This window comes from Suricata suricatta, chromosome 1 (assembly GCF_006229205.1).
Source record: "Suricata suricatta isolate VVHF042 chromosome 1, meerkat_22Aug2017_6uvM2_HiC, whole genome shotgun sequence".
NCBI classification, from domain to species: domain Eukaryota; kingdom Metazoa; phylum Chordata; class Mammalia; order Carnivora; family Herpestidae; genus Suricata; species Suricata suricatta.
In genome coordinates, this window is record NC_043700.1 from 115,695,120 (window position 1) to 115,707,994 (window position 12,875).

Consider the following 12,875-nt stretch of genomic DNA (forward strand, 5'->3'; position numbering starts at 1 on the left):
ATCTCATGGTTCGTGGGTTCGAGCCCCGCGTCGGGCTCTGTGCTGACAGCTAGCTCAGAGCCTGGAGCCTGCTTCCGGTTCTGTGTCTCCCTCGTTTTCTGCTTTCTCACTCGCACTCTCTCAAGCATAGCCGTTAAAGACAATATTTTTGATTGACGTGGCTTAATTGCTCCTGTAAATGGTGGCGTTTCTGGGACAGTACTGTCTAGTTGACGTGAAGGAAAGGTAGCGGTCATGGCCAGGGCCTCTCCGTTTGGGTCGCTGGTGCGTTTGTAGAGCCACGCACTGCAACCTAGCTTCTCTCTCATTTTACCGCAGGGGCTGCAGATGCACGAGGGGTCCACATGGCCCCAAAATTACTGTTGTGGGAAAACTGGAAGAAAAAATTAAAACTAGCTTCTACCAAAGCTGTAGGAAATCGGCTTTTAATCTGGCTCAGTTTAGCTTCCAGGACCACTATCTATCACCTTGAGCAGTTACACTAAGAAAATAGACAAGTAGTGTGATAATGCGGGAGAGCTGATCTCTAAGAAGTTTTTTCCACCAATAGTTTTCTTCTCATACATGAGGTATATACACGAATGAGATGGCAAACATTTTTATGCTCACCTAACATGAAAAAGTAAGTCCATTTTAACATATCAAAATAACGGGGGCACCTGGATGGCAGAGTCAAGCATCCGACTCTTAGTTTTGACTCAGGTCATCATACCTCATAGCTTTGTGAGTTCAAGCCTCGCATCAGACTGTGCTAGCAGCATGGAGCCTGCTTGGGATTCTCTCTCTGCCCCTCCACGACTCACGCTGTGTCTGTCTCAAAATAAAAAATAAAAATAAACTTTAAAAAGTGATTGCTACATTTTTTTTAAATAATTAAATATCAAAATAACATAACTCCAATTCTTGTAGCTGGCCAATGTGGGAGTAAGTTTATAAGATCCTTACTATAAAGATTCTTGGATCATAGGACTGTTAGGCCTTTTCAAGATCCTTTTAATTCATCCTCTTGGGTGGCATTTAGGATGTTACACATGATGCTGTTTTTGTTTTTGGAAAAAACAGTATATATAGTTTTTGGAAGAAAGTATAGATAAAACAGGCCTAAAAGCCACTCACTATGTGCACATCAGCAAGTCTATCCTGATTGTCCAAAATGAGAAGTCTACCACTTTGAAAGTATTGTTGGGAATTTTTTTCTTTAAACTGCTTTCTTGGACAGATACATAATTGTAACACAAATGGCTAACCCACTACATATTTCATGAAAGCTGGTAAAAGGTATTTTTAACTTAAGTACCTAAAATTTTACAGTATCAGGAACCAATTTTAAGCAACTTAATTTTTACTGAAAATTTTTCCTGTACCTAGTTAGCACTTTTCAGATCTTGCTTGCATATTGTGCTATTCTGTTTAACCCGACTGGTGATCCCTGGAGTAAGATGGTCCATATACAGACATGTGTGACTTGGAACAAGTTCTTTATTACATGCAGAGAACTCGCATATTAAGTAGGAACACAGGGAAGGATGAGGTCTGGGAAATGGAGCAGGGAAAACCCACATTATATCCCAAACTCTGTCACACGAACCAGTTCATGTGTGTATGCCAAACAAAAAACACTCCAAAAAGTAACATAATGCTATTTCTTTCCCTTTATCCCATTTGAATGCAAACTTATACATTGTAATTCTCAATTTGGAAAAGAGGGAATGTTTTCCATCCACAAAATGCTTCAAAACATTGTCTGCTTCAGAACACAATTGGCTACCAATCTGCCAATTAGGCTGGTGATCAAAGTCCTAAAGTAACTGACAGTTCTTGGGCCTAGAGACACTTTGTGACCAGGGGGAAAAAACCAACTGTAGATTGAACCAATATTGTTTCAATAAACATGCAAGACTGGATTCTTTGTCAGCAAATATCCTTTAGAAAAAAGTATACCATGAACACATTTGGAGAACATTTTATTCTATTTAAAGAGATATTTAAATAATAAATGTATGGAACTAAGGGAATCGTGTCTTTAAAGAAACAACTACAAAGTGAACAGGGACAAAGTCTTCCATCATACAAAGTTGTTTGTTGGGACTTAACAGGCACAGGCAGGTGGGGTGGACTTTAAAAGGCAGACTGACTTTATCAAAGTGGACATATCAGAACGCCTTGTGAGGAGATAAAGTTGTACATGCCCCTTTCAAGAAGGAGCGCTAATCTAACATTCAACTACCTCCAGTTTAGAAATGGACTGAAGCTGGATATATTAATCCAGGATATATTAAGCAACATAAACAGTGAAAATGTGCTTTGAAGTATCTATTGCTCTTTCTCTAACATACCTCTTAAGACTGAAAGTGTCCTTGGCTGTTTTGTGTCCTCAGAATCAGATCGACTGATAAAGTTGTAAAATTCCAGCCTGAATTTTCTGTTGACGCCTGACCCAACTACTGAAATAGAGTAAATTGGCCATATAGTTACATTATATATAAAGTAGTTGCTAATGGTATCATTCCACAAGTAGGCGGTCTCTCCACAGAGAAATAATAGGGATTTGTCCTAGTCTTGCAACCAAATAAAAAATGGAGGAATCAAGAGCCCTGGGGTCCAGACTGTTGGTCCTACGCTCTTCTCATGACACGAAAATACAAATGTACCTACAAGTTTTGGAAAGTAAGTAACAGCATGTTTGTTCTTGGGAATGGGATGAGGAGGCTGAAGTAAACATTAAAAAGAGCTAAGCACCCAGGAGATGTAAGCAATTCCTCTACTAAAAGCTTTACAATGGTAAGAACTTTACAGACATCAGTAAAAAGTAATTCCTACAAGACTTTGAGCTGTAACAAATCTATTACTGATAACTTCCCAGGAAGCCTTCTTCACTGCTCCATTGGACTTTTTGGCACATTTTACTAAGATCCCAATGTTGACACATTTTGAAATAGAACCATAGAATTGCCAGAGACCAACAGCTCTGTTTTTGCTCATCCACAGTCCCCAAAATGAAGATGAGAGGCAGCCAAGGCCACCTTATTCCTGCTTTCTTTTTCTCAAAATAACCAAACACAAAGCACTATTTTTCTTTTTCACACTTAGTACCAAAAGGAAGAAGAGGTAAAGGAGAATCCTATCTCCAAAGGTGGCAAACACTCCTCAGAGTTCAAACGTGGGAGAGCCAGGGGATTCCCATGAGTGGAGCCTGTGCTAACCTTTCCTTGGAAGTTCATTTTTAAAATGAAACAACACATTAATAACTTTTAGGGTATTAGCATTATGTAGCCTACATTGTGAAACAATTTGTTGCTAAGACATGAATGCCCAGGTGTTTTTTTCTCTATTGGAAAATGGGCCACGCGTCTACATTACAAAGTGTCTCATTTGCTCCTTGTTTAGCTACAGAGTTTGGAAGAGGTCAAACACCAAATGTAGACAGAATCCTATCACTTGATCTCAAACCTTTCCAATATTTCTAACTCCCAGACCACTATTCTCCTCACTCCTCCTACTGTACTTTTTGCACCCAACATGCACTGTATTGTCAAAAAGTAGCTCACGGTTTATGAAATTTAGGATACAGTCAGAAAACTACTTCAAGTAACAACAAACCAGTAATAACCTGTACTCCCTTACTGAGACATGTTCCAAGAATAAGAATCACAAATTTTGCACTTAAGTTCACTGATGATAGTGATTTTCATACAGTAATTCTAAATTTTATGTGTCTTACAGAATCCAGCAAACAAATATTAATGCTGTTCAGAACCAAAGTTCTCACCATGGGATAAAGCAGATATAAATATGAAACAGGAAAAGATGAGGAAGATTAGTGTTAGATTTTAAAGTATCAGAATGAATTCATGGTTTATAAAAAGTACATTTCCTGGCTCTGTTCCCTGAAAGTGCCTGGGAACAAGGACACCCAGTAGCACCAGATCCTGATTTCCAAATACTGTTCCCCATGAAAAGGAACTCGGGCTCATTGGAGAACAACCTGTCCCAGTGACAGGTAAGCTGTATGATAAAACCTACATCTTGCTACAGCAAAAAGCAAGAAAGCACTCAAAGACTGACAGGTCAAAATGATGCATGAATAAGCTTAAAGGTGCTACTGCGGGCCAAATCTGGAACAATTACAGTCATTAAATAGAATTTTTAAGAATTGATGAGTTCACATTGGCAGTCAACAACTGTGGGTAAAGGAGGGTAAGTAAAATATAGATGAAATGCTAGATTTAAAAAGTCTCAATTAGCAGCTACCAATGTAGTAAAATAATGGATTCTGGCAAGGATTATCAGTGGATGTTAATACCATTGAGTGAAGAGGATATCCAAATGGTCTTCAAGTATCTCCTCTCAGATTATGTGCTTAAGTAGGAAAAAAGATATTCTTAAAATGGAAAGATCTGACAAAGCAAGAGATCAAACATACTGGCAATGATGTGTCCATAACACTCTCCTGATGTGATGTGACACCATGAATGAGACATACCACATACCATCAGTGGAGTCTTCTGCCAAAATATTTATCCTGAAACTTCTCATGAGAAAACAACCAGAGAAGTACAGAATTCTATAAGCTACCTGGCCTGCTTTCTTAAGTGTCAATTTCATAAAACACTAAAAAAAGGTAGGATTGTTCTAGAGTAAAGAAGACTACAGATACAGGACAACCAAATGCCCTGGGCCTGAATCCTGGGTTTAGGAAAAAGAAAAGCTTTAAAGAACATTTTGGAAAATTTGAGATTCACATTAGAATATGTACTATACACATTACATGTCCTTATGTTTTAAAAGCCATGCCGCAATAATAATGGGTGAAGAATGATGCCATTTGTTTTAAAAGGAAGGTGCCTAAGAGAGAGACGTGGCAAAGGAACAATCGCTGAATACAGATAAAGGTTATGATTATTTCCTTGGACTATACTTCCAATGTTTCTGTAAATCTGGAAACTTTCAAAATAAGAAGCTGGAAGTAAAAAACAATTTTTTTAGGAAAAAGGAGTGTCCAAATACCATGAGAGTGCATTTTGGAAGCCCTAGAAAAAGTGAAGCACCACGCCTGCAATTAACCAAACACAAAGAAAACAATAGGACAAAAGAATCAAGGGTAGATGACAAACAAATTCCCCAACCTCAATTTCGACCTATGGCAAATGGTATAAAAGTGTCAGTGAATGGGTTCTAATGTACCTTAATCCATTACATCAGCAAAAGACATAAAATGAAAAGGCAAACATTTCCCTTCTTCTAAATTATAACTCCAAGAGGGCTGGAGGACTGGCGAGAAAAACTACATGTATTACTTTAAAGGCTAACACAAGGGGCGCCTGGGTGGCTTAGTCTGTCAAGCATCCGACTTCGACTCAGGTCATGATCCCTGCAGCCTGCTTCAGATTCTCTCTCTCTCTCTCTCTCTCTCTCTCTCTCTCTGCTCTAGCTCTGTCTCTCAAAAATAAACATTAAAAAAAATTTAAAAGTTGACACAAAAAAATAAAAATATGCTTATTTTGAAAAGTTGGTAGAATAATGAAACTTGAAGTCTAACATTTTAAATTAGATATATACAATTAGACTAGCGCCCATATGATTTTGAAATCTCCCAAACTAAAAAAAGCCATCACCAACGTGTTAACCTTTTTACAAAAAAAATTTATCCCATCAAGGTATTTTTTCTAATAATAGATAGACCTCAAAGAACCCCCAGTGTTAATTCTACCATCAGTACATGTAATGATCCCCCAAATATTCAGTATTCTATCTTAAAAGCTCTCAAAACTATGGTTGCATTTCAAATGCTGCCGATAGGCTCTGGTGAACTAAACACAGTACTAGAATTTTTATGTCGTCATTAAACTCAAAAAACTCTTTCTACTCAAGTGGTCATGAGTTTACTTTAGATTATGAAATCAGCCACTCCCACCACTTCCCTCTGAAACCCCAAACAAACGCAGCAATGTGAATAACCACACGGGGGGATAATCATTCAAACTTTTAATCTCCCTTTACACATTATATTAACATTCATATTGCAAGGCATTCCATTCACAAATATTACAGTTTGATAAAAAAATTTCACACACATACCCCCAAAAGTCTATACCAGATTCAGTCACTTCACTAAGTCATTAAAATAATAAAAGTAAGGAAAACATTATCATAATTCTTTTAAAGCAATAAAGGTCTGAGGCACTCAGGGAAAGATGTTCTCATGTAACATGTCAGTGGTATCAAATTATCTTACAAGAAAGTTACCAGATACCCAGTAATCAAGTACACTCCAATGACAACGACTTTGATCTGATATGTGTTCACTGGATACACTTCCATTTGGACTGAACTACTGAAAGGAACAGAGATATTGGACAGCTGAGGTCATTTCTAATGAGGTTCCCAACTATTGTCAAGGTAAAGTGTGTTTTCAACACACACCATGGACAGCTGCATCTCTACTGCAAGGGGACAGACAGTCCAATCTTCAAAGAAGTTCCTTTCTCATCACTACCAGGTTTACTGAATGTCAGAAGCTAACAGCCCACCTGACTTACTCTGCTCACTGCCAAAGAGATTTCAGAACTGTCTCTTCCCATCAACCTCCACAGTGCAACCGTTCACCCTTCTCTGAATATCTCCAAGGTTTGCCCTTGAAATAAAATAAAGGGGAAGAAAGGGAACATTTTCCCCTCCCATTTTGACCAAAAAGAGGTCTGAAAGAGCAATGTATCAAAAGATCCTCATGCTCTGCAACAGCCAGCTACCATAAGATGCGTGGCTATTTTTGCCAGAAACTAGATGTTTTTAAAACGTGACAACCTTTTCCAAAGTGATTTTTGCCCCAACCATTCACTACAGAGCCCACATTGGAGAGGAAGTCTCACTGACCGAGTGCTTCCTTACACACAATTACAAGGGTAAATAATTAGCATGGGAGAGGAGGGAGGCCAAGCTCCCAACTGGGAAATAAATCACTGCAAACAATGGGTCCATTTATGACAGCATATAGCCCTGTCAGGGCAAAATCAACACAAATCCGGGTCATATAGTGTTCAGGAATCACACACATGGAATTTAAAATGTATACATATATATTTCCATACATATATAATAAAAAAAATCTGGAACAACATATGTTGCTAAAGTTTCAAGGATTCTCATCTTCCACATTCACCTGGAGAGCAGCTGGTTCTTGCTGGCCCAGTTGTGGCAGTGATAAAAGCAACTAGAAGCAGGTTTACGTAAAAAGTGCTCAAAGGCCAAGTGAGAAAACAGGGGGGCCGAGATTTCTGGAGGGAGAGGGGAACACTGAAAAGAGTTGAGAATGTTTCTTTTATTCTTCTCAGCTTTTTTCGGACCCAAGCCAAGTTCTTGAGGACACACATCCAATGCTGTAGTCCTTCCTTATCTATAGTCAAAACAAAACAAGTAATAAAAATCTCCTCTTCCATTCTGTACTCTCAATAAAATGCATAGTACAGCCAGAAGCTATTTACTGAGATGTGCCATCTCGGTGGAGATTAAAACTGGGACATGAAGTGAGGCCGCGTGCTCTCGAGTCGCCGGGTCAGGATTTCACAGCCAGTGTCCGTGACCAGCAGGGTGTGCTCAAACTGAGCAGACCGCTTTCCGTCTCTCGTCACTGCAGTCCAACCATCTGGCCAGGTTTCATCCTGCCATCCACCTTAAACAAACAAACAGAAACAGTTTCTTAATTCTATTGCTCAGTTCTCTAATCAAACTCTCTAGGTAAGTGTATCTGCATGTACTCCTATATCCTTGGATATTACAGAAGCCAATTAGAAAATTCACTATTAAGACCCCTATTTATAAATGGTGGGCAGCTACATTCAAAAGAATGAAACTAGACCACTTGCTCACATCGTAAGCAAAATACACACTATATGAAAATAAACTCAAAATTAAAGACTTGGAATTCCAAGGAACTCCTTAAAGAAAACAGGCAGTAATCTCTTGGATATCAGCTTCACCAATATATTTATGAGTCTGTCTCCTGAGGCAAGGAAAACAAAAAATAAACTATTGGGACTACATCAAAATAAAAAGCTTTTGCACAGCAAAAGACACCATCCACAAAACAGAAAGACAACCTACTGAATGGGAAAAGATATTTGCAAATGATATATCTAATAAGGGGTTAATAGCCAAAATACATAAAGAATTTCTATATCCCTCAACACCAAAAAGAACAAAAACAAAGAATTCAATTAAAAATGGGTTGAAGACCCAAACAGACATTTTTCCAAAGGAGACATAAGATGGCTAACAGACACATGAAAAGATACTCAACATCACTAATAACCAGGGAACTGTAAATCAAAACCACAATGAGATTACCATCTCACACACATCACAATGGCTAAAATCAAAAAGGCAGTAACAAGTGTTGGTGAGCAAGCAGAGAAAAGGGAACCCTTGTGGACTCCTGGTAGGAATGCAAACTGATACAGACAACTGTGAAAAAAATTAAAAATAGAATTACCACACAACCCAGTAATTCCATTACTAGGTCCTTACCCAAAGAAAACAAAAACACTACTTAGAAAAGATACATGCACCTCTATGTCTACTGCAGCATTATTCATAATAGCCAAGACATGCAAGCAACTCAAGGGTGCACTGATAGATGAATGGATGAAGAAGACGTGGTATGCAAACAGAGTATTACAGAGCCATAAAAAAGGGTGAGATCAGGCCATTTGCGACAACACGAATGGACCTAGAGGGTATTATGCTAAGTGGAATAGGTCAGAAAAAGACAAACACTCTATGATTTCACTTACATGTAGAACCTAAAAAACAAAACCAATGAACAATCAGACTCGAACTTTTTTTTTTTTAACATTTATTTATCTTAGAGAGAGACAGCACGTAAGCAAGGGAGAGGCAGAGAGAGAGAAAGACACAGAATCTGACGTAGGCTCCAGGCTCTGAGCTGTCAGCACAAAACAGGAGATCATGACCTGAGCCAAAGTTGGATGCTTAACTGACTGAGCCACCCAGATACCCCTCCAACAGACTCTTAAATTGCCAGAAGGGAGGTATACGGAGGCAGGATGAAATTAGGGAATTAAGAGGTACAAACTTCCACTTATAAAATAAATACATCATGGATATGAAAAGCAGAGCATAGGAAATATAGTTAATAAAACTGAGAGGTTGTTGACTACACTTAACACGATGAGCCCTGGGTAATATACAGTCCTATCCAATCAGTGTATTTATTCTATACGTGGAATAGAATACTGTATGCATGTCAATTATACTTCAAGAGTAATAATAATAATAATAATAATAATAATAATAATAAAAGACTCCTATATATACTTCAACTGTTTTAATCTTTCCAACTTCATTTTGGTCTGTAGTCCAGTGAAGTAATGATGATATTTTCAATTTCCTTGGGTGTGTTATAATTTTACATTTTTTATGCCTCCAATATAATGTATCAAGCTGGTATTTCCAAAACAGAGGCACTGGGTTTCATTTTAGAAAACATACTGATACCACTCATTAGAGAACTATAAGTTAAAAACTGAATTAATAAATTTAGCTCTTTCCTGGTATAACTTTGGCATCTGACTAAACTATAGCCAATGTACATTATAAAGGAATCATCTTTCTACACTTTTATTACAGCATTTAATTTTTTTAATGTTTATTTTTGAGGGGGAGAGAGAGAATGCAAACAGGGGAGGGGCAGAGAGAGAGGGAGAGAATCCCAAGCAGGCTTCTCAGCACTGTCAGCACAGAGCCTAACACGGGACTCGGTATCACAAACCGTGACCTGAGCTAAAATCAGGAGTCAGACACTTAATGAAATAAGTCACCCAGGTTGACCCCTGGTAACCAGAAAAAAAAGGGATTAAGAGAAAGAAATAGTGAGAGAATTTTAAAAAATTACTATGAAGCAAAATAGGTAGGGAGGGGCTGAAAGAGAAAGGAAACACAGGGACAGTGGAAAAAAGCCCTAGGACATTGAAAGAAACCACACTAGAGGAAGAGAGGAGGAGACGCAGAGGTAAAATGAGAAAGTTATACAATTCTGGAAACTACTACAGAAATATGTTTATAAAGACTTTCTTGTCTCCAAATTAGATGTCAAAAAAATCAATACATCCTTCATTTTGAGTAATCTTTACCAAAGATTAGGTCTCACTGACTCACACAAATCCTAGAAACATATAAACCCTGCAGTGAAGTAACCTACTTTTGCAATATTAAATCCCAGCCTAAAAAGAAAATATGACGTAGCTCAAGGAAAGTTAACCCATGCTTTTGTCAAACATCTAAAGACGAGTAACTGGCTATTTTTTTTTTGATGTAATTAATAACCTTTTCACAACTGGATTAAAGATATAATACTTCTCTAACTTTACTGCAAACTGCTTATAAAAGGTTCTTTACCAATGTCAAGTCAAACATATCTGGAGCCTATTCTGAGAAAATTCAAATTCCTTTTTGGATTTGAAACTCTCGACTCCAGGGCTAGGATTTAGCCTACCTGAATACACTGAAGTATATTTGTTATAATGCGATGGTTATCTGAATAGGCTCTATGAAACCCTATGAAAAGTTATTTGTTTATGCTTGGAAATACCACACTATGTCTCACCAAACAGGTGATGAAAACAGGTACGTGACCAAAATGACACATTCCTCCCGGTGTCTTGCCTTTCTCTGCTAATATACTCCCTGCCCTCGGATTGATTCCACATGATCAGAACTTTATTTTTATTCCATGACAACAAAAGCAATGCCTTACACGTGTACATCTTTAAAGGACACAAGGTATTCTGTGCTAATGTAAGTCATCTGGATTCTTAACCGCTGCCCTGGGGAGCTGGCATGGTAAAGACTGTAATTTCCACTTTACAGGAAAGGCAACAAAGGATCAGGTTATAAGAAGGCAGCCTATGGGCTGAATTTGGTGACTCACTTCTAAGGAAGGCAATCTGACAGAAGTAATGGGATGTCACTCGCAAGGTCAGGTTATAAAAAAGACTGAAGGACCCAGAGAGGAGGTGCCCTTTAATGCAGGCCAGGGCACACCGGCCCCACTATCGCCTCGCTGCGCCCCCTAATCCCAACGGAGGTCGGGCTGAGAAGAACGGGGAGGAGAACATCGACCAGCTCAGGGGCAAGCTCCAGTCAGGACACGGGGTCTTCATCACTGCTACAAGCCTTCCACGGGGAAGAGAGAGAGCGAGGACCCAAGACCAGCACTAAGCGTGTCTGTGCTGTGCTTTGTCCACAGGAGCTGCACCACACCACCTGACGACTGAGCGCAGACCCGGAGCAGGCAGAACTGCTTGTGAGTCTGATTAAGTCGACTGCCATGTCACCAGCTAGGTGACTTTAGACCAGTTACTCACCCGCTTCAAGGTCGTTTGCTCTTCTGTATGATGGGGACAGCACCCACCTCGTAAGTTGTGGAGAAGCACATCATATACCTATGTCCACTTCGAAGTGAGTGGCTCTACCTCGTTTCCCCTCCCCCTGGACCCTCATCAAGCACCCTACACAGGCTTAATGGAGGCTCCTATTATTACAAGGCACCCTGACAGAATCTTTTATGGAAAAGTACCAGGATTCAAGCACTTCAGCATCTACTGACACCAGAGTTACCAGACAGAAAGTACCGCTGTCCTGGCGACACACACAGGTTTCAGTTCTCTACATGACACTGGACTGAGCTGGAGACGGGGCGTGGAGTGGAAATGAACCAAAAAGAAAATAAACAGAGCAGACTACTAATCTGATCATGAATGACCAAAAGTAAGTAAAAATTCAATTAAAGAACTCTATAGCATCCTTTTTTCTCACCTTCACAAATCATTGGCTCAATTGTAAATACATGGCCAGCCTTCATCACTCCAACTGCTTTATTTTCTGAAATTAAAGAAAAAAAAATTCTCAAAACAGAGCAAAACACCAGCGGCATACTGTTGAACAGCTCCCTGGTCAGAGTATACAATGTACATTCCTCTCAGTGATTCTTAAATTCCTCTCTCCTTTCCCAATTCCCCTTTCTCAAAGGGGATCATTCAACAAGCAGGTGTTTTGTGGATATCCCTCTGCCATGGGGCAGATATTGTCCTTAGGCATATTTTATCCAGCTTCTATTTTCTCTAGGAAAATACAAAGATCTTTGCAAAGTGATTCCAGATGTAGTTACCACTTCTATAAAAGGAAAAGTACCATCATTTATGTTACACCAGGAGGAGAGCTGAAATCATGCAACCAAGCAGAGTTCCATTCCTCAACCAGATATTTAAAGGAGAGCAGACATTCCAGCTGACGCCGGAAGCCTCGCGCTCCTGGGTGGGTGTAGGGGTGCGGACGTGGGGTGAGCGGGGAGCAGGGGCACAGCCCACTGAAACAACGGCACGGTTCTTATGAGGTTTTTATGTTGCCTTCTTTTTCTTATCTTCAAAAAGGAACAAAGCCTCTACCCAGGACCTATTTTTTTTAATGCTGATAAAACTATCCCTTTTTATTTGAAACCAGAAATTCCATTTTCTCCCTCCAAATACTTTCTTAGCTCTTTGTTCACTAATATGAGAGTATTTTTCAGGGTCGTCATGAAAAACACAAGTATAAATTAAAGTATCCAAACCTGTCATCCTCCCAAAAAGGCCAAAAGGTAAAAATCAGGATGGACCTTTTTGGATGGTATCAGACAAATACGGAGAACCAGTTTAAAGTTCAAATTAAAAAAAAAAAAAGAACTGATGTGAGCGTCAGTAAACGAATGACTGCACTTGCTCGGCTTCGCCACCAGATGGCAAAAGTGCTGGCTTTCAGGGTTTCTTGGTAAGGCTTTGGTAGTGAATGCCTCGTGTCCAGAGGCTGAATCTACTAAACGC

The 12,875-nt window shown here is 39.3% G+C and overlaps 1 protein-coding gene and 1 long non-coding RNA gene across 3 annotated transcripts in view; one reads left to right on the plus strand and one right to left on the minus strand.

The window, feature by feature from the left end:
* Positions 1-5,970: 5,970 nt before the first annotated feature.
* METAP1 (methionyl aminopeptidase 1) overlaps positions 5,971-12,875 on the minus strand; it is a 58,166-nt gene continuing 51,261 nt past the window's right edge. The window contains exons 10-12 of one of the 2 annotated variants that reach the window (XM_029942854.1): positions 11,833-11,898; positions 7,482-7,669; positions 5,971-7,393 (exon numbers count right to left, since the gene is read on the minus strand). In XM_029942854.1, the coding sequence (XP_029798714.1) occupies positions 7,506-7,669; positions 11,833-11,898 (230 nt within the window). In that variant the 3' untranslated portion in view covers positions 5,971-7,393; positions 7,482-7,505. Of the gene's footprint in view, positions 7,670-11,832; positions 11,899-12,875 lie in introns of both variants that reach the window. The other variant, XM_029942848.1, reaches the window with a different exon arrangement.
* On the plus strand, positions 10,889-11,808 carry LOC115294826. Its single transcript, XR_003910165.1, has 2 exons — positions 10,889-11,475; positions 11,562-11,808. It is a non-coding gene; the product is annotated as an uncharacterized LOC115294826 (long non-coding RNA).